We start from the raw sequence: 27,147 nt of genomic DNA, 5'->3' as shown, positions 1-27,147 counted from the left end.
ACTGTTCTTAGATAACGTATCCGTCGTTTATTAGTTAAAAGATCTCCGCGATTTTGTTTATAAATAATTTTTAAATAAATCATTAAATAAAATAATTTAGTTTTTACTTAATATAATCTAACACATTATTATATGTTTATTATACAACGATATAATATCACACAAAACTATTTTTATTCTTTTTTAATTTGTTTCAGAGATTAATGATTTAAAATGTAAATAGTGCTAAATTTAATTTGGTTTAATTTAAATAATATTTTTCCCATTCTGGATTTTACTATGAAATACACGTTTGTGATCCTCTCTATAAATGGCCATCTTGTTAATAATTCGTCAGATTTGGATAACTTTTGAGATTTTTCATTCTTTATTTCAGGATACTTGTATGAATTCCGGTCGGAAAAATATTTGCCCTACAACATAATTTTTTGTCAATAATGGAAAACTATATACCGAAATACGTGGTTATTCTTTTGAGGTTTAGCTTTTTTAAGATAGGATATAGATTTTATTTTAACTCTGTTAAATTACAACGAATTCAAAGTACTTTGATGTTCAATTAATTTTGCAAAACCAAGACACGAATTTTTTAATGATATGTTCTGAAAAATTAATTTCACTATTTTGTATTTAGAAATTAACTTTTGCTTTAACTCTTTGTCTTAACTCTTTAACGACTTTAACTTTTTTGTTTTAATGCATTGGCTACCATGTATAACGATTGGAGCTCAATATGAAGAAATTTGCGCCAACTTTCTTGGTTGACGAGATTTTACACAAGTTAGTACCTTATTCTGTTACGACACAGAAAAGATAAATTGAAGGTTATTCCAACATCTTAAAAAAGACGCTACCTTGCATCCTAACGATATCCATTATTATATATTTCTAAAATATTAGCAAAAAATACTGTAATGTAAAAATTATCAAAAATGCAGTAATCTAAAAATACTGTTTACACATCAGAGATCGTTAATTTATATTTAATAAGCGATGAACAAGCAACATTTTTATAAAAAATCCCTCAAATCACTACTAAAGAAGGCGGGGCTAAAAAGTCAACGCCAGTGTTTGATTCTCTTAGGAGACTTGGAAGTTTTTAAAGGTGAGCAATTAAATAATAATTAACCCTTAATGCATTTGTTTCCTTGATTTATATTTTGACAAGTACTCTAAAAAAGTTTATAAGTGTTTCGCAATACTCAGTATATTAGTTACATACTTTTACGTGAATTGTGCATTATATAACGAAACCGGCGAATACAAATTGAGCAATAGAATTTGAAACAAAATAATAAGAAGAAATATCTTAAAAACAAATTAATCTACATAATTTGACAGTTACTATAGCCTTTGATAGGTAATATTATTTTTGGAAAAGTTCTAAAAATGTAACTGTTGCCCAAAATAACACCGTATCTTAGGAAAATAGACTTAAACCACAATCCTTTAAAAAGAGATAGTAGAAAACTGTGAGAATATCTTCTGCATAATGCCTTTCGCATTTGTGTGGCGCACCATTAGAAACGGAGACAACGCAGCTGACGGGAAATCTTGAATGGCGCGAAATATACTTTTCACTGTTTAGAGTATTTCCTGGTCTTCATTTCAAGAGAAAGGGAACCAGATGGTGTATATCACAGACGTGCATCTCTTTTTGGAGGGGAGATGGACAAACCAAACGATTCCTTTAAAACTTTTCCCGCCGAATAGGAACTGGCATAAGAGCACTTATGCTCCAGACGTATCTCAAACGATATTTCAATTTTAGAAAATCAAATCAGAATGAGTGGGAGAATTTTCCCTATTTCAGTTAAGATGGAAGGGAAGCACAGGGTGGTACTGATATGTTCTTAATTTAATCAAATTCAACGCCTATTATATGATTGCGCTTTCCGTTCCAGTTTAATATGGCAGATTCGTAACGATTTTCTTCCATTCAGATTAAAATAGAACAATGCGTTTTCAAATTCTTTTCTTCAGATTCTATTTATTTTATGTGGAAAAAAAATTAATTTTTTTTTTCGTTAAAAGATATAAATTGTGCTATTAAAAGAATCGACTTAGGACTTAAATTAATTGAAGATAAAAATTGACTGTAGTTGGAAAATCGATTAAAGACGAAAAAACGTAGTTTTAAAAGTTGGGCCAAATTGAAAGTCATATTGATCTACAAAATATACATATTTTTCAAAAAATGTTATTGTAATTTTTGTATCAATGTCCCCTCTAAAATTCAAAAATAATTCTCTTATTTTTCAAAAAAAGAGCCTTTTTGATTTTTTAACTACTACAAACGGTTTTATTTTCAACTACAATTGAAGGATATATTAGCCAAAGTTTTCCCAAATATAACAATTTTTACTTCAAAATGTTATTAAGTATTATCTCCAGTTAATAACTTTACAAATTCCTAGAATTCACACTAGATAACAGTGTTATACGCAGAAACATTTTATTTCTCTCGTTCAAATCATATTTTTCTCAAAAATTACAAACCGACTAACATGAAAGTGTGATTTACTATTACATTGCTCCAAGCCCTTCAATTTCAATGGATAGTCATTGTAATTTAGAATAGATGAATAATTTCTTTTTGTCTACCTTAACTCTTTAAAATAACATGAAGCTACCTTATTTCGGTGAAAAAAATTGTTGATTCTCCTCAAAGCATTGACTTTGTGTGATGTGTAAAGACTGAGAGCAATGTTGCTTAATATACACATGGAGCTGGGAAACATTTTTACGAATGACCGCCGGAAACAAATTATTATGAGAATACAAAACTGTTTTTTTTACCTTAATATTAAAGGTTCCATCTTTAAAGAAATAAGATCTTCTTCATTCACTATAATTAGGTAGTATATGCAACTCAAGAAGAAGATCACTGATACACAGACACACCTGACCTATTACCTCAGCATCAGAAGGTTGTTTATAAACAAGATGATCTACTAAGTTTCGCCACATAAGTTAGAATGATAATTAACGTGAAGTAAATTAAATACAACGCCATATCGCATTTGTTGAAATATAATTCTTTTATTTAACATAGATTTTATGTATTTTATTGAAACCATGATTATTTTTGTTTTGTGTACTTGATAACTTCGTAGCACAACTATTTTGTTGATGTTCTACATGGTTTTTTCCATGCCTTTGTGTAAAGTAAGAAATAACCCTTCCTTTGAGAAAGACTATAGAAACTGTCACCGAATCGACAGACTGCGCTATCTCAATTTTCAAAAAGATTTCAGAGGCAAACTCGAGGCATTGACTTTGCAGAATAAGTAAAAAATGATAGTGATGTTGTTCGCCCTGCTTAAGTGCATATAAAATCTTTCACAAATTATATATCATTAATTCGGTTTTAAAAAAATATTCGTTTTTTTTTTCGATGATGCCTATCTTAAGTGATGGCGGAAAACTTAAAGTAAGATGGTTTTCACTGCCAAAGTATGGTTCAGGCAGTTAAAAAGTTTTACAAATTACACGGAACCCTCAAATCTCGGTATTCGGTAGTATCATTATTTTAGTTGTATTATAAATTAATAGACTTATTATTTTAAGTTTTATTTTTTATCTAAAGGTAATTCGACAAGCAGCCTTTTTTTATTCAGGATACTTCGATTCTGGTACAAATTACCAAAATTCAGAATTCGACGTCGACTTATATTTTAATTGTAGAGCTTGCTCTTCTTGCATCTCTATTAATTCTAATTCTCCAGATGCATTTTGTGCCATAATTATATCGGAAATGGAAAACTGAAATGTCATTGTGGAAGAAAAAAAAGAATAAATTATTGGAATAAATAAATAAAAGAATAAATTCTTAGAAAAAAAAGAATAAATTATTGGTAGATCGCGTTAATCGGTCTGGAGTCGGACGATTACGCCACTGTTTATGTTCGTTCGCGCAGTTTTCGATGAGTCATATCATTCTTATCTTGGACAGAAATGAAATTTGTTACAACGTTGCACTTAGTCTTTCATATTTGTTGTCAGTAATTTAAAAGACATTTTGAAACACATACGGAATGATAATAGTATTTTTTTTTAAATATAATAGCACGAAAATGAAAAGGGAACTCGGGTACATTTATCGAGAGCCACAAATAATCCTTCAAAGAGCCGCAGGTTGGCTCTCCCTGGTATATATATATATATATATATATATATATGTAATACAATAATTAAATACTTTTGTATTAATAAAAGCATTAAAACTTCATTCGTTTTCATATAATATCTTTAGTAAAAGATAAGGGTAGAAATTCTATTTTGGGACTTCAAGGCTAAAAACATGCCAATGAATAATAATTAGATTTATACTTCAAAAGAGAAGTTATTTTAAGATCTTTCACTTCCATATAAGGAAAGATTAAACGATTTGCTATGAGTAATAAATAAATTGATGAGGCGTAAGAATACAGAAAAAGGCATATGACTGGGCCTCTTTACAACTAAAAATCATCCTATAAAATGCAGGAGCAATGTTTTTGCGTGACTTTTTGGTGTATAATGTTTACAAACTAAACTCCGTCGGATCTGACTGGAACTTTGTCCCCCCTCTCCAGCCGGGAGAGCGGGGATGTGACTTCGGCTTCACGATCTATTTAGTAAATAAAATCTTGTGCACAATATGTTCTCATTATTCCTGCTTTCTTGACAAATAAATCCACCAAAATATAGGGGTTGTTGCCCTTATATTAGANATTTACCATTTCGAAACAAACTCCGCATGAAATTAAAAAAAAAGAAAATAAGTAATTTTAAAACCTATCAGTCAACAAAAAAAAATTAGTGGTTATAAAAATATGAACTTTAGCTATTTTCTTATCAGTCTCTATTTTTTTTATCTGTAACAAAGTATTATCCACAAACGAACACAAATAAAGTTTTTTTTTCTTGCCACTAATACTTCCTACCATATATTTTACAACTTTATCTTCATCAGCCTTCCAAACTACTTTATTTTTCAGTTCCTGCCCCATTTCACAATTTTCAAAACTAGCAAAATATTTAATTTCTTTTCTACTTTTAAAAGAGAGAGGTTTTCAATCAGGAAAAGAAGAGAAAAAAACTCCATACTGAAAATGAAATACACATTCATTTGTTTCGCTTCGGGAATTTAATGTTCGAACTGTAACTGAAAAAACTGGAGAGAAAAAAATTACTATTTTTCCCGAAATGTTATTAGATTATCATCAATCAGAATTTTCTTTTTTATTTTGAAAAAAAAATTTAATTTTTGCATTTTTCTGCCTCAGAATATGATTGATGTAACAAAGAAAAGTGAAATCTCAGTAACTCAGATTAATCACTTTTTCCATTCGGGTAGTATCATTCTTTTACATAAATCAGTTCTCTGCAGAAATGAAAGTTTTGAGCAAAACTAGAGAAAAATATTTTTCTACGCTCAGCATAACATTCCACCTTCGCTAGTAATGACCTCATTCGACCAAAAATCAATTTGTTCTAGAAATTATTTATTCATATTTAAACGAGTTTTGATAAAAACTTAATGAACTGAATTGATGAATCAAACTTTGAGCGAAATTTAGGATGATTCAAAAAATATCTTTTACTTATCTATTTTTAATTTTTACTTATTTTTATCTTTTATTTATATTTACTATTCATTTATTTATTTTTTTATAATATCTTTTATTTATATTTATTATTCAGTTATTTTTATTTTTTTATATTATCTTTTATTTATATTTATTATTTATTTATATTTATTATTTATTTATTCTTATTTTTTATTTGTTTTCTATTTAAATTTGTTTTCTATTTAAATTTGTTTTTATTTATTTATTTTTTTATTTATTTATTTTTCTACCATTATAACGTATTAAAATTGCATGCAGATGAAAAAAATTACAAAATTTTTTAAAGCAAATATTTTTTTGCATTTTTTAATGTTATGAAAAAAAAAATTTTTTTTCACGTTTATTGTATCACGTTTATTGTACAACGTTGCTTTGTACACATTCCGAAAGATGGGGTCAACGACTCTGGTATTGCCACTACACCGTGGGGAGGGAGAGGGAAATCTAAAATTATTACAGATAATTTTTGTTAAACAATTATCAAATCTGAAGATGCCAAAGTTATTTTTACTTGAGTTTCCTTAGCCTGATTTTATTATAACCTCTATAAATACCTCTCCACTCACAGAAAAATAATTTAAAATATTTTTATAAGCAACATTCTTCAATTTTCCATTTCATTAAAATCATTTAACAACATATAATAACTAACAAAGTTATATTTTATTTATTAATAAAATTTATACATCGAACTGTTTTAAACAATATTGAAAAACTACATATTAAGTTATTGTTTTCCTCTTTATCAGCGACAAATCCTAGAAACAGCAGCTATAAGTGAATAAAATATCGTAATCACAGTTCAAAAATCAAAATGACAATGTACAATTCACAATTGATTTTAAAATTATCACGTTAGATAAGTTAGTCTTAAATTTATTAATATTACGAGTGGTTGTACTAAAACTTTTTTACATAAAAAAAAAATTTAATAAAACTTGTAAGTTTTTTTTTTTTCATTTTATTTTATTTATTTTTCATTTTTTTATTTTGAAAAAGTCTAGTCTAGATTTTCATTCAAGAAAAAAAAAAGAAGAAAAAAATTATTATTATTATAAAGTGAAAACTTGTGATATGATCAAAGGAGTTCCGGAACCACATTTCACCTCACTATAAGATACCAGAACGTCGTAATGGCACATTCTGGTTCCCTGTATTGAACCATAATATCGTTACCATCAGCCATATTATGCATGCAAATTTAAGACAAACTTATTGGACTTTTAAACTGAACCATATCTCCGTTCCAGCTGAAATATAGTATAGAGCATTGATTCCCAAATGGTGCTCCGCGGAACCTTAGGGTTCCGGGAGAGGGAGATTCCAAGAATTATGAATTATTTTCAATATGCAACACACAGATATGCCAAAATCTGTAATGAAAACGCAGCAGGAACATCATTCCTGCTAACTCTGTTTTGTTTTTGTTTTTTCGAAGCTCGGTCACCAAAGGAAAATAAAAAAGTCATAGTTTAAATGCCTTAAACTTGAAGCAATACGATGGTTTTAAACTATATATATAATCTTGCCATAAAGAATTATCTGAGTCTTAGAACAGACAAATAACTTAAAAATTTTAAAAGTTTTTAAACTTTTTTAAAAATCGCCAATTTGTCGACATATGTCCAACTAGATGAAAATTATCAAAATCACTCCCTTATTCTCAGTTTTTGCACATTTTAATTAGGTCGAGTAATACAGCATTGGAGTAATTTTGCATTATTCGGGCTCATAAAAATGCAGCATTGATCTATACATAGTAAGGTTCCGGAACTATGCTTCAATTAACAGAAGTTCTGATAACTAAAGTACTAAGGAATCTGTTCAAGAAGTCTACATCTGTAAAATGCTTACAAAACTCAGTTAAATTTCCTGTATTTGTTCAAGTTGATTAAAATTCAAAGAATTAGTTATATTTGTTCAATTTTTGACTATTACAATATAATCTGCATATTACAATTGTAATGTGTGTTACATAGTGTTATACAGTCGAACTCGTTTATAACGAGCTCGGATTTAACGAGAACTCGGATTTAACGAGGGAAACGAGAATATTTGGTTGGATCAATGTTAAGTCTATGGAACAGAAGTCGCTTATAACGAGCAAGACCCGGTTTTAGCGAGCAATATTTTTCTGTCTGGCAATCTTTTTTCTCATCTTTCTAGTCTTTCTGTCTTATCTTTTTTTCAAAATGATATGAAATGCGCGAGTTAAAAGTAAGCTGACAAACTATTTTAAATATGTAGATTAATGAAGAAAATAAATGTTTTGGCAAGAATCTTTTCCTTTATTTTTCTTTCCGTTTATATTTCCTTTCCTTTAAGACTGTAGCGCAACTAGAAATTTTTTGCTGGTTTGGGGGGAGGGGTTAGTTGTCACTAAATTAAGATAAATATTTAATTAAATTAATTAATATAATTAAAGTAAGTAAGTATTAATTAAATTTTAAGTCAACTCAATCATTTGACCTCCCAAGCCCCCCCCCCTCTTCTGGTTGCACGTCTGCCTTAAGGACCCGTTTATTACGAGCACTCGGATTTAACGAGTACATGTTACGGTCCCTTTGTGCTCGTTATAAACGAGTTCGACTGTATAATTCTAATATTTTACATTTGTACAGGTAATATTTCCAATTTGTATTTCTCTCTCATTTTGAGCGCGTTTTGCAGCAAAAAAAATTTTTTTTTTAAATTTACCTGTCCTGCAGTGGACTGATCGTAAAGACACGGTTTCCAGTAGAACATCGAATTCAAGCATCTCTGGCTACGGTCAGTAAGAGGGTTGGTGACCACTTTGATCACCCTGCGTAAGGACCGAGTGCATGCGGTATCGGTTATCGTTATTCTACCGTAAAGTGTTCGACTTCGCACGCAAGTCATCTGGCTACCAAAGCAGAGGAGTCATACGCTCTGCAGAGGATTGAAATTACGATGGCATGTCTTCGGATCATCCTCAGGGATGTTTCCCAGACCGTCCCCAATAGCAAATTGTGCAACTCTAGTGTGACGTAAATTTAGTACCTAGGTAAATTTTAGGGTAGGTAGGTAGATACTTAATATGTTTTGCTTCAATTTTAGATCGCTAAGAAACTGTCAATAAAACTGATTTTTAAATTATTTATTTTATTTAGTCAAAATAATTTACTTTGATAGATACTATTTTTGAGTAATGATTGATCATTACAAATCTACTAAAAAATAATTATAATTTATTCTATACAATTTGAAATATTTCTTATAAGCTTTGAAAAAAATACGTATTGTATTTTTGTTTTTTAAATTTTATTAAAACTTTGTAAAAATATTTGATTATTTGGAAATACTCAATATATATATATTTTTTTTAATTCATGATTACATATTTTGTTTTGCGTTTCTTAATTTTCATTAAATAATTTTTTTACTAATCTGCTAAAAAAGAATCATAATGTATTTTTTTTTAATTTTATCAATGTTTTAAAAAAATTGTAAAAAATGCATTTAGCGAAAAGTTAAATTATATTAAAAATTTGAGGAAATATTCAATTATTTAAAAATACCAAATTTAATTGAATAGCATTGGTTTTCATTCAGTAACCCTCTAGATCGGAGAAATCGATCCTTTGTTATTCTACATCGACCATCGATTCTATTCAAGGCCCCTATATCGATCCCCAGGAGTCGATATAGGGGCTTTGAAAAGATAGGCTACATCAACTTCAACTTTTAGCATGGATTGACTTTTAAAACAAGCTTTGAGTAAAAGTTAAGGGTTTTATTTTTTACCGCTACTCATTTTCAAAGAAACTAGACTTACTCTGTGAAGAAGTAGGCGGTCGAAAGCGCATTCACAATTCCCGCCAAAAATAAACAACTTATGATGTTGCTTAACGAACATAACTTACGTATGTTAATTTTTATTTCGAGAACTTTAATTATTATTTTTAAACTTAAAAGTTCAAATTATTTTTAATTGTCTAACAATTATAAAACTCTTATAATCCTTATTTTCAGTAAAGCTTTAATGGCTTCTGGCATATATTCTTGTACTACTTAGTATTTAAATATTTCTGCTGAAAAACGATGTCAATTCTGTAATTGAAAAGCAGTTTTTGAAGTTGTGCTCTGCAAAATAAAGTTAATAATTAACTTTTTCTCTGTTTCAGCCAGAAACATGAAGCTATTCTTTGCTAAAAATTAACTCGTCTTGTTCTTTCACTTTAAACCCGATTACCTTAATACACATAAATTTTATAGTACCTGCTTTCTAAGCCATGATACACCCTGGATTTTGATAAAATTTATTTGTAATCTATATGATTATTAATACAATATTTCTTTATTGTGTATAATATGTATTTCTTGTTCATTATTGTGTATAAATAATGTATTTCTTTGTTGTGCATGAATATATTTCTTCATTGTCAATTTTAAACCTCTTTTTTTGTTAGTAAGTAAAAGCATTCTAATATGGGATTATTAGTTAGAAACAGGGTTGGGTTTTTGCCGACGAAAACTGGTTTTTGACATGACAGTGGTAAAAACCTACTGTTTTCTTTAATTTATGGCATATAGCGGACAATATATTATTTTCACTTAATTGCCTTTATAAACGAATGATGTAAATGATTGCTATTGATTTTGCAACTATATACACATATTCTTGTAGAAGGATATACATTCATACAGAAATATTGTAACATACTTATTGAAAATAGTGATACTTTTATCATTATAGCTTAATTTGCATAAGATTCTAAATTTTCCGCTTCTTAATTGTTAGAAATAAACAAACAAAAAAACTTGGAACTATTAATAAATTCAAGAATTAAAAAGAATTTAAAATTTGGCATTTCTTAAATATTCTAATAATTCTTAAATATTCTAAGCTAAACAAAATTTTCAAAACTTGTAACTACTAACAAACTCAAACAAGTCAGAAATGACTTGACATTCTTCAGTAATGTAATATGCCAAACAAAATAATGCTTGGAAATGTTGAAAATTTTGTTTAGTATCCTAATATTTTACTTCAAATAGTATGATTTGATATAATCATGTTGGGAAAATGCAAAAACCTGTTCTTAAATATCTTTTAACAACTTTTTTTCTAATTTTATTGCCCAAAAATGAATTAATTTTAAATCATAAGCAGTTAGACTCAAATTAAAATACAGTTTTCTCAAAACTATGGGTTTTTGACAGTTTTTGACATGACGGTAAAAACCATGGTATAAACCGGTAAAAACCGTCATGTGTCAAAAACTTGCCAACCCTGGTTAGAAACAGTTTTGAAATAGGCCAATAAGAACCAAGGCTCTATGCGCCTTATGCAAGGAGTTTGCCGATTTTACAAATGCTATGCAAAGTTTATATTACAGAAGATATTTCCGTAATAATAACTGTTCGTGCTACCTGATAACAGAATTCAATGATTGTTTTAACACATCCCAGAAAGCATGTAACCTTACAACAACCTTGTGTCAGAATTTTCTTTTTATTGTCACGAAAATATTTGTTCTAAAAACCTTTTTTCAATGCAGCAAAAATGTTGCAGTTTCCAACTTTTCATCCTGAAAGTATCAAAAATTATTTTTTAATGCCTTTTTTAAAAGTATTGTCACTTAGGTAAATGTTAAGGTTTTTATATAGAAGGTTGTTTTGAATTAGGGTAATGTGTGCAGACTAGAGCAGATTGTCACAGATCTCGTTTTAAGATTAGAAGGTTTTCACATAAACCGCACAAAAACCTTTTTAGGTTTACATTAAAAGGTTTTTGCTGAGTTAAAAAAAATTTTTTTTTTTTTTTTACTATCTGGGATAGTTCATTCAAATGAGTTCGCCTTCTTACAAGATTTGAATATTTTGTGACAGAAATCGATAGGTCCCAAGCAAGGTTGGAGTTTTTGCCGGCAAAAAGGGGCTTTTGCCAGGACAGTGGCAAAAACCAAATTATCTAAATTGCTGATTAAATATTATTACAAAATACTTGAAACAAATTTAAATCAATCATAAGGAATAATAATTTTGATACATTACATGAAAAAAATTTTTTTAACTTATTGATAATTAATATACCTAAGGGTAATAATTTTTAAAAGATGGAAAGTTTTTGATCTCTTTTCATTTTAGAATCCTACAATAAATGTTTTTTTGCAAATAAATATTATTATTTGTATAATACTATTATNATTTATACATACACCATTTTCTCTACAGTTACATCTAGTTTGACTTTATTCCTTTATTTCTTTAACGATAGTCAACCTCGATTTAAGATTTTATATAGAAGGTTGTTTTCCAAGGTTTTGGATTAGGGTAATGTGGGTAGAATAGAGCAGATTGTCACAAATCTCGTTTAAATGTTAGAAGGTTTGCACGTAAACCGCATAAAAACCTTTTTAGGTTTACATTAAAAAGTTTTTGCAGAGTGAAAATAAACCTTATTTTGCCATCTGGGACATATTTATCTGATTTATACATACACCATTTTCTCTACAGTTACATCTAGTTTGACTTTATTCCTTTATTTCTTTAACGATAGTCAACCTCGATTTAAGATTTTATATAGAAGGTTGTTTTCCAAGGTTTTGGATTAGGGTAATGTGGGTAGAATAGAGCAGATTGTCACAAATCTCGTTTAAATGTTAGAAGGTTTGCACGTAAACCGCATAAAAACCTTTTTAGGTTTACATTAAAAGGTTTTTGCTGAGTTAAAATAAACCTTTTTTTTTTACTATCTGGGATAGTTCATTCAAATGAGTTTGCCTTCTTATGCGATTTGAATATTTTGTAACAAGAATCGATAGGTCCTCGTTTTAAGATTAGAAGGTTTGCATGTAAACCGCATAAAAACCTTTTTAGGTTTACATTAAAAGGTTTTTGCTGAGTTAAAATAAACCTTTTTTTTTTACTATCTGGGATAGTTCATTCAAATGAGTTCGCCTTCTTACGTGATTTGAATATTTTGTTACAGAAATCGATAGGTCCCAAGTGATATTTTTGAAAACGTTTTAGGGGATATTTCTGCTTTGGTACCCATTTGTTCCAACTATCTTCCTTAAGGCTCCAACATATATTTAACTTGTAAAATTTTAAAGAAAGTGCTCCAACCTAGCTATTTTACTTGAAATAAATTTTAAATAAATCTATTGTGACTGTCTTTATAAATATATTATAATGATTGATGTTCTTTTAATAGACCACTATAGAAGTCTTTCAAAAAGCATGTTAACAATAATAAGGGCTTCTATAAATTTAAAACACTTTTCTCACCATATATTAAAGATATTTGAAAGATGCACAGTATTAGATTAAAAGAGTTTAAAGAGGATCCATATGTTGCACAACCTATAGCCTGTTGGCCAAAAGCATCTCCCAAAGACTTTTAACTTAGTGCCTGAACTGTCTGTAATATTAATAAAAATACAACAACAAAAAATCCTGATCTAATTTAGCGCCTTATAAGTTTTTGGAATGGATTTAAAGTTTGCAGAGAAATGCAATTTCTTGTGGATTTGTATAAATAAATTAAAAGAAAATTTTTCAAATCAATAAGTCATTGCATTAATCTGATACTGTAACAAACATAAACTTAAGTTACCTTTTTTGTTGTATACTTATGAAATTTATATAATTTGCTTTGTAATATACAGTACAGAACCCGTTATCCGGAAATCAGAAAACCGGAACGAAATTCGGCAAGTTTTCCCGCCAGTTTTTTAAAAAATACTTTTTTTTCCTCATAAGATTTTAGGTTTTTTCTTTCTTTTTTGAAAGATGTTTACCTTACCATCATTTTGGAAATAATCATTAGTGTATTACTTCATTGTTTTTTCTTTTTTTTTAAGATTATTTTTAATTTTTTTTTTTAGTTGGGTTTAACTATAAAAAAAACAGCTTTTTGTAGCAATTCAGAAAACCGGAAAAATCAGTTATCTGGAATATCGATGGTCCTGATCGTTCCGAATAATCTGTTCCCTTCTGTATTAAGCATATTTGTTTAAGTTAAATTACAATATTTATTTCTTCCAAATAAAGTAAAGGATTAATTACATATTTATACATTCATATTACTTTTAAACAGAATCTACTTGCTTTTTTATAATTACAGTATTAAGTTAATAATGGTTAGTTTTGTTTTTCACTCATTGCCTGAGAATAAATGTACATCTCTGATCTATAGTGTTCCTTATTTAATTCACATTTAGCCTTTGCACTTTATCCCTTAAATTGCACTTTATTTAGTCAAATCTAAAAGATTTTCTAGGTCTGCCCTAGAATATTACTTGTCAACCATTTATTAAAATTAGTAAAATTTATGGTTTAAGATTTTTTTGGATAAGCTTAAATTTTACAAATGTTGAGGTATTCAAATAATTTCTCTGGTAAATAAATATTTAAGTTTTCTGGAGAAAATTTTTTTTTCTAAGCTTCAAACTTTACTCTCTCTCGTATTAGCTTTTAGATTTTATTAATTACTTGTACCGTTAATGTATTTTATGATCTTTTTATTAAATTTGCTACATTTGCATTCTAGATCTTTCGGAAGAAGCAATGTCTCCTGCTGTTAGTTATGATCACATTTATACCATGCTAGAAGAAATTTTCGAGTCTAGTATTCTAGAAGCTGATATATCTGACTTAATTTCAAATCTCGGAGAACTTTACGATTCTGTAAGTTTATTTCTAAAGTGTATGATAGTTATATGATTAAAAGCTTAAATTCTAAAAACATTTCTATTATTGGACCTTTTTGAAATGAATTTATTAAAAGCAAAATTTCGATTTGATCCTAGTATATGTTACACGTAGATACTAAGGTTAAGCCGTATGGGTATTACATATATGACTTATTTGGATTTCGTGACATTGGCGATATTTGGGAAGGCAATAAAGTTTGCAATCTCTAATTCTAGATTTGGCTAGACATTTATTTTTTAAATAGATGTGTTTAAAGTTTGCTCTTATTAGTGCCACCACTTATATAACAAAAATGCGTAATAAATATTATTAATGATTTTATATATTTATGTAAATAAGTATAAATAGTTTTTTTATGTAAATAGGTTTAGTCATTATTGATATGAGGTAAAGGAAAAAATACTATAGAAGTATTTAAGATAATTTGATATTAATTTAATTTAAAATATAGATAGAAAAAAAGATAAATAAAAATACAGCAAATATTTTTTAAAAAAATAAAGTGGCAAAATTGAAAAAAAGAAAAAAGAGGGAAGTAGAAAAAATATCCCTTTAATTCTTAAATAAAAACTGCTGAAAATAGTATTTTCTGGAAGAAATTTATCCATAAAAATTAAAAGTGATATAGTCTATCAGAAATGTTTTTAAAAATGTAGTGCTATCATAAAAAAGATTATGAAGAATTAAGTCTAATAGAAACCCACTTAATTGCCGTTTCATAATAAAAACAGAAGTTTTTAAAAAAGAAAGTGTTAAATAGAAAACAAAACAAAAATCATTCATAATTTTTAAACAAAATATTTAAATGTTAACAATCTCATTCTCTTTTCACATTGGAATATTTTTTTTACAGGGGTGATTGTAATCTAGGTGTAGCCGAAAATTCTGGGTTTTTCATTCCAGGCCTAGAAAAAATAAGCAGGGCATGTGATTTTTCCTCGATATTTTCGCAGAATTCCACATATTTCCAAACCATTGGTTCGCAAATAAGTAACTCACAATTCGACGACATTTTGAAACCTTTGTTATATACAGTTTACAGTTAACGACACGCTTATTTAATATTCTTATTTAATATTCTTCTAGTTTAATCTTGACCAGTTGGAATACAATTCAATTGCCTTATCAAATATAGTGTAACTTGTTCACCAGAAAGCAAAGATTTTTTTCCGAAAATAATCAATGATGACCTCGGTTAAAGGTGATTCTTAGGCAGAAGTATTTGATATTTTAGAAATTCAGAAAGTGTAAAATGTTTTGCTTTTCCTATTCTCAATATTTCTTTTTTGTCCAAAAATACATTTAAAGATGATATTTTGCTTTTTTTTTTTGGGGTTTAGTTGATAATTTTCCAATCACCTTACTTCAGTACCAACTCAATTAATTGTATACGTTATACTAAATTTTCCGCAAAGAAAATCATTGGCATCAAGGGATTGGTTCAGATGCTTGTAAGTCCATGTATTTCTTCAGATGTTGCTTTAGGAAATGATGCAAGTAGGGAAAGGTTTGAAGATTACACTTACAGTGCCCTTTCAGACAAGGCGTTTTACCACCAACAGTTTGGCGCAAGCATCATTTAGGCATTGGCGGGATTTTTCAAGGTCGTGTCAAGAATAATGTATACTTGGATTTTACCGAATTTCCTATTCTAATTTTGGCTGAATAGTTGATAAGATGGCCTAAAAGAAATAAAGGCTTTTTTTTTTAGGCTTGAAACTTCGCTGTAATCTTGTTAAAAAGAACTAAATTGTCTGCTCTAATGCTCATTTGCATAAAAAATAAATTTCATTTTTGTTATTTATATATTTTTTCAATTATAATTGATGTTATTTCAGAAAGCATCACACTGAAGAATTAAAATATGTATTTTATGTTTTCAGTTCAATGGCCAAGGCTTTGAAGAAAGTTTCAAAAGAATTTTGCTGTACATTTTGAGTGAGAGCAAGCGAAGTACTGAAGTCTCAAAGATTCTTCGTTTTATAGCTGAAAGTACAGTAACCTTAGACAATAAATATAAAACTGCAGCTGGAAAGAGTGATACTGATGAAGATATTGATGATATTGTCCATCCATTGTTAAAAGGCCTTTTTAAAATTTTAATAAGTGTAAGTAGTTATTTTAGTTATTATTTCCAATTCCATTTTGAAGAGTTGTAATAAAATCACCTAACTATTATTGACACCAATAATATTTAATTAGTTGTCGTAACAAACCTGCTTGCAGAATTTATGACATTACTCTGCAGCACTACCTTAATAAACCTAGATTTTAACTTAAAATGGAATAAAATAGAAATATTGGTGATTCTTTAAAATTGTAAAATTAGTTGTAAAACTATACCCCCACTATTTGCTTTCAAAGCTAAAGTTAAAAACATCAAATATGATGCTGGGGGAAAAAATGTTCGTTGTTTCATTTCCTTACTCTGCTTAAGCAGTGGAGAAATACATAGAATTGGCAATTCAAGTTTCATTTTTAATTAATGGTTTTGATGCTATTGACAGATTAATTAATACAAAACAACAATCCATTTTATTATTAGGCTAAAAATATTTTAAATAATAACTATAGGTACTACTCAAACATTTAATGAATTCGCAAGGAATAAGATGTTTTTGTATTATTTCTCACAAGTTAGGTATTATTTCTCACAAATTTTGTATTATCTCTCACAAATTCTTTCTTTTACGCTGTTTAATGATCAAAGTAAGATGAGGAAACAAATAATTTTACAAAATTAATAGTAAGTGTTAAAGGATAACTGATTTAAAGAATAACTGTATAAAACTGATTTTTCATACTATTGGTGTGCCCACTGTCTATTAAAGGCCCTTTTGTTACTGAAACAAAATGTTATCGAACTACTGGTTTCTGCTTGATTGATTAAAAGAAGTCTGTTTCCTGATTCAACAACGAAACTACTTTTGAACAAAGCTGTTAAATGGCGGCAGGAAAGAAATTGGGGGGATAAAAATTTCATTATGTGTTTAAAATACTCCAAGACAATTTTGTATTCAAAAGATGTTGATTAAACAATGGTATAACAGTTTTTAAATAGAGATGTAAATATTTCAAATTGCTTATTGATTGGCAATTATAAAGTAATTTCAATATTGAAATTGAAAACTATAATTCGAACTTCTTTAATAGTTCTTGTTTTTTATTTATTACTTTTGAAAGTAAATTGGTAATATTTGAATAATTTTCATTTTTTGCAAGGTAACTGTAATTAAATTATTTCATTATAGTTCTTAAACAAATGCTCCTGAAACAGATTAAAGTTTTCTGCTATGGTTAGATATATCAGAAATTACAAATTATTACCTTAGATAAATTTTACAAAGTATTTTTATCATATTATGAAAATTTAAAATATATAATTCCCAGAGCTTAAAACTTTCAATAAGGGGAAACTTGAAAATTGTCATCATTGTACACAAAATTGTTTAAAATAATTATTTCAGATGATTGCAGAGGCTAATTCGAAAGTTAAAATCCTTACTTGAAAAAACACCAATGAATTTTTTCATTTTTGGGAAAAGCATATGGCACATGTTACCTGTCAAAGAAGAAAAATTTCTTCATTGAGCAACCTTTTTACTTCAACAGTGACCTAACGTTACAGTTAAATTGCAGAAACTTTCTACAATTGTATAGCAATAGGAAGGGTACAAAAGACAAACGAAATAGCGTTTCAGTTGCATAAGAGTAAAATTGCACATGCTTAGACAGCATTTGATTTTATTAAACGGTTCATTATTATGAACCGGAATTTTACATTTAAGGAAAAAAAATTAAAGTTTAAACCTTACAAATGTGCCAAAAGTTAAATTGATTGCTGCATTTATGTTTTAATTTTACTGTGTGAACATTTGACATTAATAATTAAATATAATCTACATTTTGTTATTCAATGAAATTTCTGTTTATTGATGTGAAGCAATTATGGCAGGAGTTGAAATAAGCGTGAAAATTTAAATTTTCAGATGATAGCCAGTGGCCGATATACTCTAGTAACTTAATAGCAACTTTTTCCTCAATCCTAATGAATCGGTGACCAATACTGATAGGTCCTATTAATTCAATAGTCACTTTTTTTTTTTTTTTTTTTTTTTTTTTTTTTTTTTTTTTTTTTTTTTTTTNTTTTTTTGCTTGGATTAAATCATATTTTTAAAAGAAATTCATTTTAGAAATATTCAGACTTAATTTAATTCAACAGTAAAAGTGATATGAATAAGTGACAAAATGTAGTTAAATGTACTGGCTTGACTTCACCGTGCAAGAAAATTCGATGTGTAATAAAAGAATTTTTTAAAAATAACTGACGGAAATCTTTCTTATTTTTTATTTAATTTAAGTCTTCTCTTTTTTATGTCAACTCGCCTTGTTACGAGTGGTTATTTTCAGATTTAGATTGAAAGAATCGTAATTTTGTAAAAAAAAAAAAAAATTATTAGTAAACAGTTTGTGTAAAAAAAAAATTATTGAAGTAAATTGTATTACTTTACAACATTTCTAAGCGCTTTTTGAAATAATAAATTTATTTTTCTTTAAAGTGGTCTGAAGCATCCAGTTATACAGTTCGTTTTCGATCCTGTCAGTTGCTGTACTCTATTTTGACATATATACAAGATCATGGTGTAGGAGAGATAGCCATGGAAACGTATGAAAGTATTAGCAAACTTATAGAATCTCGGAGAAAGGATGTGAGCAGTAATGTACGTGCTCATGCAGTTCTTCTAGCGAAATTTTTTCAAGATCCTAGTACTGTAAATGATCCCGTTATAGCTGGTAAGAAAAGAAATAGTTGTATGGAAAGATTTAAATCTTTATTATTCTTACTTAGAAATTTTATTACAGTAATAAAGACAATGCAATGCTCAAACTGTTGAATGAAAATTAGTGTATGTTGTGGTCATGCAGCCGAGATGACCAAATCAACAGCTCTCATTTAAAAAGTTTTGCTTTTTTTAAAAAATAAATGTCTTTATTTTTCTTTTAAATTTGCTTTTGTGAAAAAATATTGCAATTTTTAAATTTTTTGCTCTTTTCTTAGTAAACATCAACATTTAATTTCAATGCTATTTTATTTTAAATATTTTTCTTGATTTTCAAGTTGTAGAATTACCATAGCTGCTAACTCTACTAAATTTACCAGTAGTCTACTGGATTTTGCCAGTTTCTCCTGATCTACTGGTTTAATAAAAATTCTACTTTTTGTACATTTTGAAAAATTTCCTAAAATTCAATAAGTTTCCTAAAAATAGAAAAGAAAATATCCCTATTGAAATAGAAGTTTTATGCAGTTCATTGCTTGCTTGAATTATTTAGATAAGTATAACTAATACGTAATGAAGCAAGCTTCATTTATAATAATCAGTTTAAAGCTTCTTTTTTTTTCTGAAATTTTTAGTTTATTTTTATTCAGAACTGCCGTTTTAAATTAATTAAAAAGCGTTTTAACTCTCAATATTGAATTGTGCATTATTATTATTTAAAGTTATGGGTTAACATAATAAGAGATGTTTCAAGTTCATTTAATGTCAATCAAAATAAACTGAAAATATTGCAGGTTTTAAACATACCTTCAGTTATTAATGTAATAAAGTTTTTGTATTTTGATGACAATGATGCTAATTTTCCCTATATGTAAAATATTTAATATATTATGCAACAGCTATTATGAAATTTATATTTTTTTGTAAAATCTACTGGATTTTTTCCTGTCCAAGTTGGCAGCTATCAATTACCTTTTAAGTATATAAAAAATTTTAAAAAATCACTAATAATAATAAATTGCAAGAAAAAAAAACTTTTACTCTCTTAATGTTAAAATATTTAATTTTAATAAAATTGTTTTTAAATATTTTGTTTCTAGAATCATGTTTTTTGAAAAAAATTTTGCAGTTAATAGCATTTACTTTTAAATTATACATTGATGGTAGCTTTAAATTTTTAACATTCTATAGTAATGTAAAACTGCTTTTTCAAATATTTTATTCTGTACTAAAATATCGGAATGGCATATATTTTTGTATTATATTATGCAAACTTTTTAAATAGATAAAATATACAAAGTTTCATTAATCTGCTATATTCTTTATGAAATATTTTCAGCCCTTTTTAAACATACCTTCATATAATGAAATGTTTATGTATTTATATATATATATACATTTTTTTTTTCAGTATTGTGCTGGCAGATGCAGCATGATCCTTATCCTCATGTAAGACAAAATATTGTGAGTATAATCGCAGCTTGTGAAGAAACCATAATTCCCATAGCCAATAGATTTTTGTATGACAAGCACCCTGGAGTTAGAAATGCTGCCTTATTGCATATCTGTAAAAGAATAGGTCCACGTTCATTTGCTCCTGCTCAGAGAATTCTGATTTTGCACAGATGTTTTACAGATCCATCTGGTAACTGCTACTTTTATTTAAAGCTCACAGTTACAGGGTTGCCACAGGCGACTAAAATGCACTATTGCAACTTTTTTTGCCTGAAAAGGCTAAAAAAGCAACTATTTTCAAGAATAGGAGACTATTGGGAGACTTTTCTGTACTCCTAGAGATGTTTTTTTTTTTTCAAGCATAAATTAGTGAAAAATCTGCGCCCCGCTAGATAGTTCTTGAACACACTGAACTTTTTTTTCTTAAGAAATAAAAAATGTTAAAAATTTTGAATTGCAAATTTGAGTCTTCACTTTCTAACTCGTTCAATCTGCACAAATTCCATTGTAAGTCTGCTTCGTTTCTCGATCACCTTTTCAATGATTATTGCTACAAAATTCAGCATGATTTTTTTTATTTTTTTTTTTTAAAAAATTTTTTTAACGGTATGACAATACATGAATTTCGAATTTTAGTAATCATTTTTCATCTATATGTATAAACATTTATATGAAAATTATCATATTTACCACCAACTTTACTGAATGGATCATGGTATATGACAATTAAGTCATTAACAAAACTTTTGCTCTTATTAGGCAACTATTTTCCTAGTTTTTGGTTACTATTTTCATGCTTCAGGCTACTAAAAGCAACTATTTTGTTCATTTTTTTCTGTGGCAACCCTGCAGTTAATCAAAACTAGTTTATATATATTCTCATTATTTTTAGTCACAAGTACATTTTCGAAGATTGTTCCTTTTTATAATTATATAATTGTACATTATTAATATTCAGTTACTTTTACCAAAATAAATAAAAAGATACAGCTCATTTTAATTTCTCTTGTGATAACTGAATAAACAATGCTCTGTGAGCAATAATGCTCATTAGAGTATTATTGCTTGTGGAATCAAAAAAAAATTTTTTTTTAGTTAATATTATTAATGTAGTTTCCATCATATGTAAGACATTTTACAATGTTTTTAGTTTTTGTATAATTAATTCTGACATATTGTTAACTACTTTTGTTAAATCTTTATTTATTTTGGAAAAGGATTTTTTTCTTAACGCCAAATTTTAATTATTCATTTATTTATACAGTAGGGAACCGGTTATCCGTAACGATCGGGACCATCGCTATTCTGGATAACTAATTTTTTCGGTTTTCTGAATCGCTACAAAAAGCCGTTTTTTTATTGTTAAACCCAACTAAAAAATAATAACAAATTGGAAATAATCTTAAAAAGAGGAAAAAACGATGAAGTAATACGGTAATGATTATTTCCAAAATGATGGTAAGGTAAACATCTTTCAAAAAAGTAAGAAAAATCCTAAAATCTTATGAGGAAAAAAAATTTTTTTTTAAAAAAATAGGGGAGAAATGTATCGAATTTCGTTCCGGTTTTTTGGTTTTCCGATTTTCTGAATTCCGGATAACGGGTTCTGTACTGTATATTTAATTAAATGATTTTAAACCAATGATTTAACATACTTTTTCGTCATTTTTTTAGTAGTTTGAAAATGATATTGGGAGGGGGAATAGTTTTTTATAATTTTATTTAATAAAAGGACATTTATTAGACTCATAGGTGCAAGTCTTCCGTCCCCAGGACGGATTTCCATCTTTCAAAAATGTCCGCGGACGGAAGTAAGACGGAAACAAGACTGACTCGAAGACGGAAATCGGATTATTATTTTTTTCTGTTCTTAAAAATAATTTTTAGGTCTACGTTATTGGTCTTATTATGTCAAGTGTTATTTCTTATGTCCTGTTGTTATTTTATCAAAAGAGAGATGAATAAATATTTTTTGTACCTTATTTAAACTTGATGTATTATGGTAAAGCTTTCTGAGATATTTTGCATATGTCGAGGGGGTATTGTGTATGTTAGGTATTTCAGTCAAAAAATTTTCAGTCTTGGCCTATTTTCCAACTTGCACCCATGACTCCAGGGCAATGTTTGATAGTAATGTTATANTGTTATTTTATCAAAAGAGAGATGAATAAATATTTTTTGTACAGTATTTAAACTTATGGTAAAGCTTTCTTAGATATTTTGCATATGTCGAGGGGGTATTGTGTATGTTAGGTATTTCAGTCAAAAAAATTTCAGTCTTGGCCTTTTTTCCAACTTGCACCCATGATTAGACTACATTAATGATTTATTATTGAAATAATGCTAAATATTGTCAAACAGCTTCTTAGTAAAATGTTGTAATTTATTTACATTTTCAAACTTTTATTCATTTTATTAGCTGTTAATTCATTTATTGTTAAAAAAAAGTTACATTTTTGAATTAAAATTTAAGGAAAAAGTTTTAAATGAGTATTACATCCCTTTTTTTAAAGTTAGTGTGATAAAAAAAAATTAAGTCAATAAATTTTTTTTCTTTAACTTTATATAATTATTCATAAATGGATCTTTTACATGCAGTTCAACTTCTATTAATTGTTTTAAAATCTGATTAAACTATATAATAAGATTTGTAAGCATTATTTATTAAAATTAGTTTTTTTTTTCTTAGATGTCATTCGTCGCAATGCTCAACAGAAATTGATACCAGTATGGTTTAGGGCTTGTGGAGATAAATTGAGCAATTTTTTCAAACTTCTGAGAATTGACCATGAAAGTTTGGACAACATCCCTTTTATAAAGGAATTAATTAATATCATGTTGAAATGTGTCAAGATTTCTCAAATTATAGAAGAAATTGAATTAGACATGAATAGGTAAAGTTATTTTATTTTATTAATAATCCATCCTGTCTTTTTTCTGATGGTAGTATCTACTATTTGGTTCTTTAAATAAGTATAGAAAAATTCATGGATATAACCTTAATTATAATTTGTTAGTGTTTTCAAATTTTTATCTACGAGTATTTACAGGGGTCTGTCTAGGTTTTTCTGAGAGGTACCTATTTTGTGAAAAATTTAGACATAATTTGTGAAAAATTAAAAATTATATTGAAAAATCAACACAAAAAATATGGTAAATGGTCGGTATGGTATGGTATATGGTCGTTTCTTAAGGGATACTAAAATAAAATTTTAAGAAAAAGTATTTTGTGAAACTATCGTTTTCGTAAAGTTGAATTTGTGAAACTACCGTTTTTCCTAAAGTTGAATTTGTGAAGGTACCGCTAAACGGTAGTAAATTAGGCCTAGGCAGACCCCTGATTTAAGAAAATTGTTTTAGATTAAAATATTTTTTTTTTTTTTTGTTGAATTCATCTTATTCATTTATTTTTTTTCATAATCTATTTTTTATAAAATGCTAAATAATGCACTTAATTTTTTTTTACATTATTTTGCAATTTTTAGGACTGAAAAAGTTAATTATATAAATTAAATTTAAGAAATATGCGAATTTATTTACTTTTTAATATTTATTGTTTTACTCAATCTATGTCGTGTTCATAAATAATCTTAGGATTTTTGAATTTCTGAGGTTGGTAGGTCAAAATAGTAGTTCCATTGTTGTTGTTTTTTAATGGTGATATTACATTGAAGTTGAGGGAATATGTTTATGGCATGGTTAATGCTGTTTAAATCCACTCTTCCTGTCAAAATATGCATAGCCTGTCTGTTATTTTTTAAACCAAAGCTTATTATGCCAAGTGTCTTTTGTTCAATAATAATTATTTAAATACATTCATTTNAAGATCCAGGAAGAAAAGTGAAACAGATTTTATTCTAAATGGCGTAATTCGAAGCTTTTCACAAAATGCGAGAAATTTGCGAATTTTGAAATTGATTTATAGAGTGCGCTAATTTCTCGCAGTAATAATTTTTAATGTGAGAAAAGAAAAAAATATGCGATATTCTCGCATTCTCGCCCTGTAGTGAAAACACTGGAAATGCTAAATAATGCACTTAATTTTTTTTATATTATTTTGCAATTTTTAAGAGTGAAAAAGTTAAAATAAATTTAGAGATAATATAAATTAAAATTTAAGAATATACGAATTTATTTACTTTTTAATATTTATTGTTTTGCTCATTCTATGTCAGTTTCATAAAAAATCTCAGGATTTTTGAATTTCTGAGGTTGGTAGGTCAAAATAGTAGTTCCATGTTTCTTTTTTTTTTTTTAAAGGTGATATTGCATTGAAGTTGAGGGAATATGTTTATGGCATGGTTAATGCTGTTTAAATCCACTCTTCCTGTCAAAATATGCATAGCCTGTCTGTTATTTTTTAAACCAAAGCTTATTATGCCAAGTGTCTTTTGTTCAATAATAATTATTTAAATACATTCATTTGTTGTTCCTTGCAGTTTCTTACCTAGATTGCCCCTGTCTGGAGAAAGAGTGTTTTTATGGCGCCACTTGTTCATTAATTCTAGCAAAGATGACAGATTATCTAAATTCATTGCTCCAGTAGACGATCTGATTCCATTTATTTTAAAGTAAGTAATAATTTACAGAAAGTTCTCTTGTTATCCTCTTGATTCTAAGTTACACTGGGTTTATGCTAGGAACATTCCGCTACTGATTTGTAAAAGCAAACATTCCCACAGCTACCCTTTGTGAGTCAAAGGGAAGAAAGGTTAAGACTCACCAGTTTTGTGAGGAATGGTATGATAATTGCAATGTGATCAGCATTATGCAACCAACAATTTTTTCTTGTCAGACAAACTCATAGATGTAGGTAGGGTAAAAGCCCAGTAGTAGTTTTATTTTTAATTTTCAAAAATAAACTTTTACTATATATATCAGTATGAACTTTAAACTATATGTATCAATTTAAAGTTTATTTTTGAAAATTGAAAATGAAATTTTAGAAAATATTTCAATACATTGTTACCTTAAAGTGATAAATAATGCAGCAAATGAATGTCGACTGAAATGATACGTTGTTGCATTAAAAGATTAATGTAAAAATATTTGCAATGTGTAATGTCATAAAGTAGACCTATATATTAAATCAAGTTTAAATTTGTGCATTTTTCAAGAAGAAATAATTTTTTTCAATGCAATAAGATAAAGTGGATTAAACGGAAGAGATTGTAAATGGGCACAGAGAATGAAATTTGTCGAAATTAAGTTTTTAAACAAGTTTTGTTCATTTACATTGAGTTTGTAACTTAAATATAAGTGATAAAACTTGAACTACACATTTCATATTTAAATTTTTTTTTAAATTGTTCATGAACTATTTAATTTAAGCCGAATTTGTCTTATATTTCTATTAAAAAAAACTAATTAGTTAAAAATTCTTTGATATTTTTTGTGTTGGTTCTATTTTATAATAATAAAAACAAACAATTTTATTTTTAAAGATTCTACTTTTTTGAAATAACAAAATTTCATTTTATTCAATAGAAATATTGAATTATGTGGCCGGGATAGCCTAGTCGGTAGGGCGCTGTGCCCATGTCTGAGAGTTCATGGGTTCAAACCCCGCCGGCCGAAAACTCCCCGTGTAGTAAATGGTGACTGGTGCACGTTAAATCTGTCAGGTCACAAAGTCCTCCATGTTCCAATAACAAATCAAAACCTCTGGGGGTACTGGATTGGAGATCGATCGTTCTCTGATTCAGTCAAAATTCTGATCTGTGGATGTATGAATAGATCAGCCCCATAAACAGGTGTGCAGGGTGGCCACCTACCTGGAATTATCGGGGAATTATTTTTATGCTGGTAAAAACCTGGAAAAATCAGGGAATTTTAAAGAAAAGCTGGAAATTATTTTAATTTCATAATTTAAGTTTATTACTAATTTTCTTAATTTAAATTGCACTCTATAACAAAAAAATCGATGCTCGATCAGGCTGGAATGATGCCGACTAGGGACATATAGTCTTTAGTGATGAATCCCTCTTCCAAATGTGTCCTGACGATCATCGAAGACGCGTTTGGAGACGCACAGGGCAGAGGGGAGATCCTGCCTTCACTATTGCACGCCACACCGGCCCTCAACAAAGCATTATGGTCTGGGGTGCCATTTCCTTTCAATCCCTCTTCCAACTGTGTCCTGACGATCATCGAAGACGCGCTTGGAGACGCACAGGGCAGAGTGGAGATCCTGCCTTCACTATTGCACGCCACACCGGCCCTCAACAAAGCATTATGGTCTGGGGTGCCATTTCCTTTGACAGCCGGACCCCTTTGGTCGTCATTAGTGGTACACTTACTGCACAGCGGTACGTCGACGACATCCTAAGACCTGTTATGCTACCGTTCCTTTTGCAGCACCCTGGGCTGGTTTTTCAGCAGGACAATACCAGACCACATACGCCACAAGTTGCTATGAACTGTCTGCAAACTTGTCAAACTTGTGGTGGTTGGTTGTGTCCAGGAGATGAATAGACGGAGCTTAAATTTTAATTAGTAGTTATTTTAATATTTAATTATAAAGTACAAAAGGAGAAATATAAAATAAGAGCAGTGCGTCTACAATGGCGGTTAGGCTTTTTCTTGGTGCGGAATGACAGAGACAGTTACTGATC

The 27,147-nt window shown here is 28.3% G+C and overlaps 1 protein-coding gene across 4 annotated transcripts in view; it reads left to right on the top strand.

Annotated features, from left to right (window-relative positions):
• LOC107449906 (Chromosome associated protein G) overlaps positions 1-27,147 on the top strand; it is a 408,534-nt gene that overhangs the window by 364,509 nt on the left and 16,878 nt on the right. The window contains exons 1-7 of one of the 4 annotated variants that reach the window (XM_043041149.2): positions 9,361-9,499; positions 14,134-14,270; positions 16,181-16,405; positions 18,857-19,091; positions 20,490-20,723; positions 23,223-23,427; positions 24,973-25,104. In XM_043041149.2, coding sequence (XP_042897083.1) covers positions 9,472-9,499; positions 14,134-14,270; positions 16,181-16,405; positions 18,857-19,091; positions 20,490-20,723; positions 23,223-23,427; positions 24,973-25,104 — 1,196 coding nt within the window. In that variant the 5' untranslated portion in view covers positions 9,361-9,471. Of the gene's footprint in view, positions 1-9,360; positions 9,732-9,769; positions 9,902-14,133; positions 14,271-16,180; positions 16,406-18,856; positions 19,092-20,489; positions 20,724-23,222; positions 23,428-24,972; positions 25,105-27,147 lie in introns of those variants that run through there. The other 3 variants (XM_043041151.2, XM_043041152.2, XM_071178400.1) reach the window with 3 other exon arrangements.

This window comes from Parasteatoda tepidariorum, chromosome 3, assembly GCF_043381705.1.
Source record: "Parasteatoda tepidariorum isolate YZ-2023 chromosome 3, CAS_Ptep_4.0, whole genome shotgun sequence".
Lineage (NCBI taxonomy): Eukaryota > Metazoa > Arthropoda > Arachnida > Araneae > Theridiidae > Parasteatoda > Parasteatoda tepidariorum.
The sequence above is the reverse complement of the archived record's forward strand: the minus strand, read 5'-3'. Positions and strand labels throughout refer to the sequence as shown.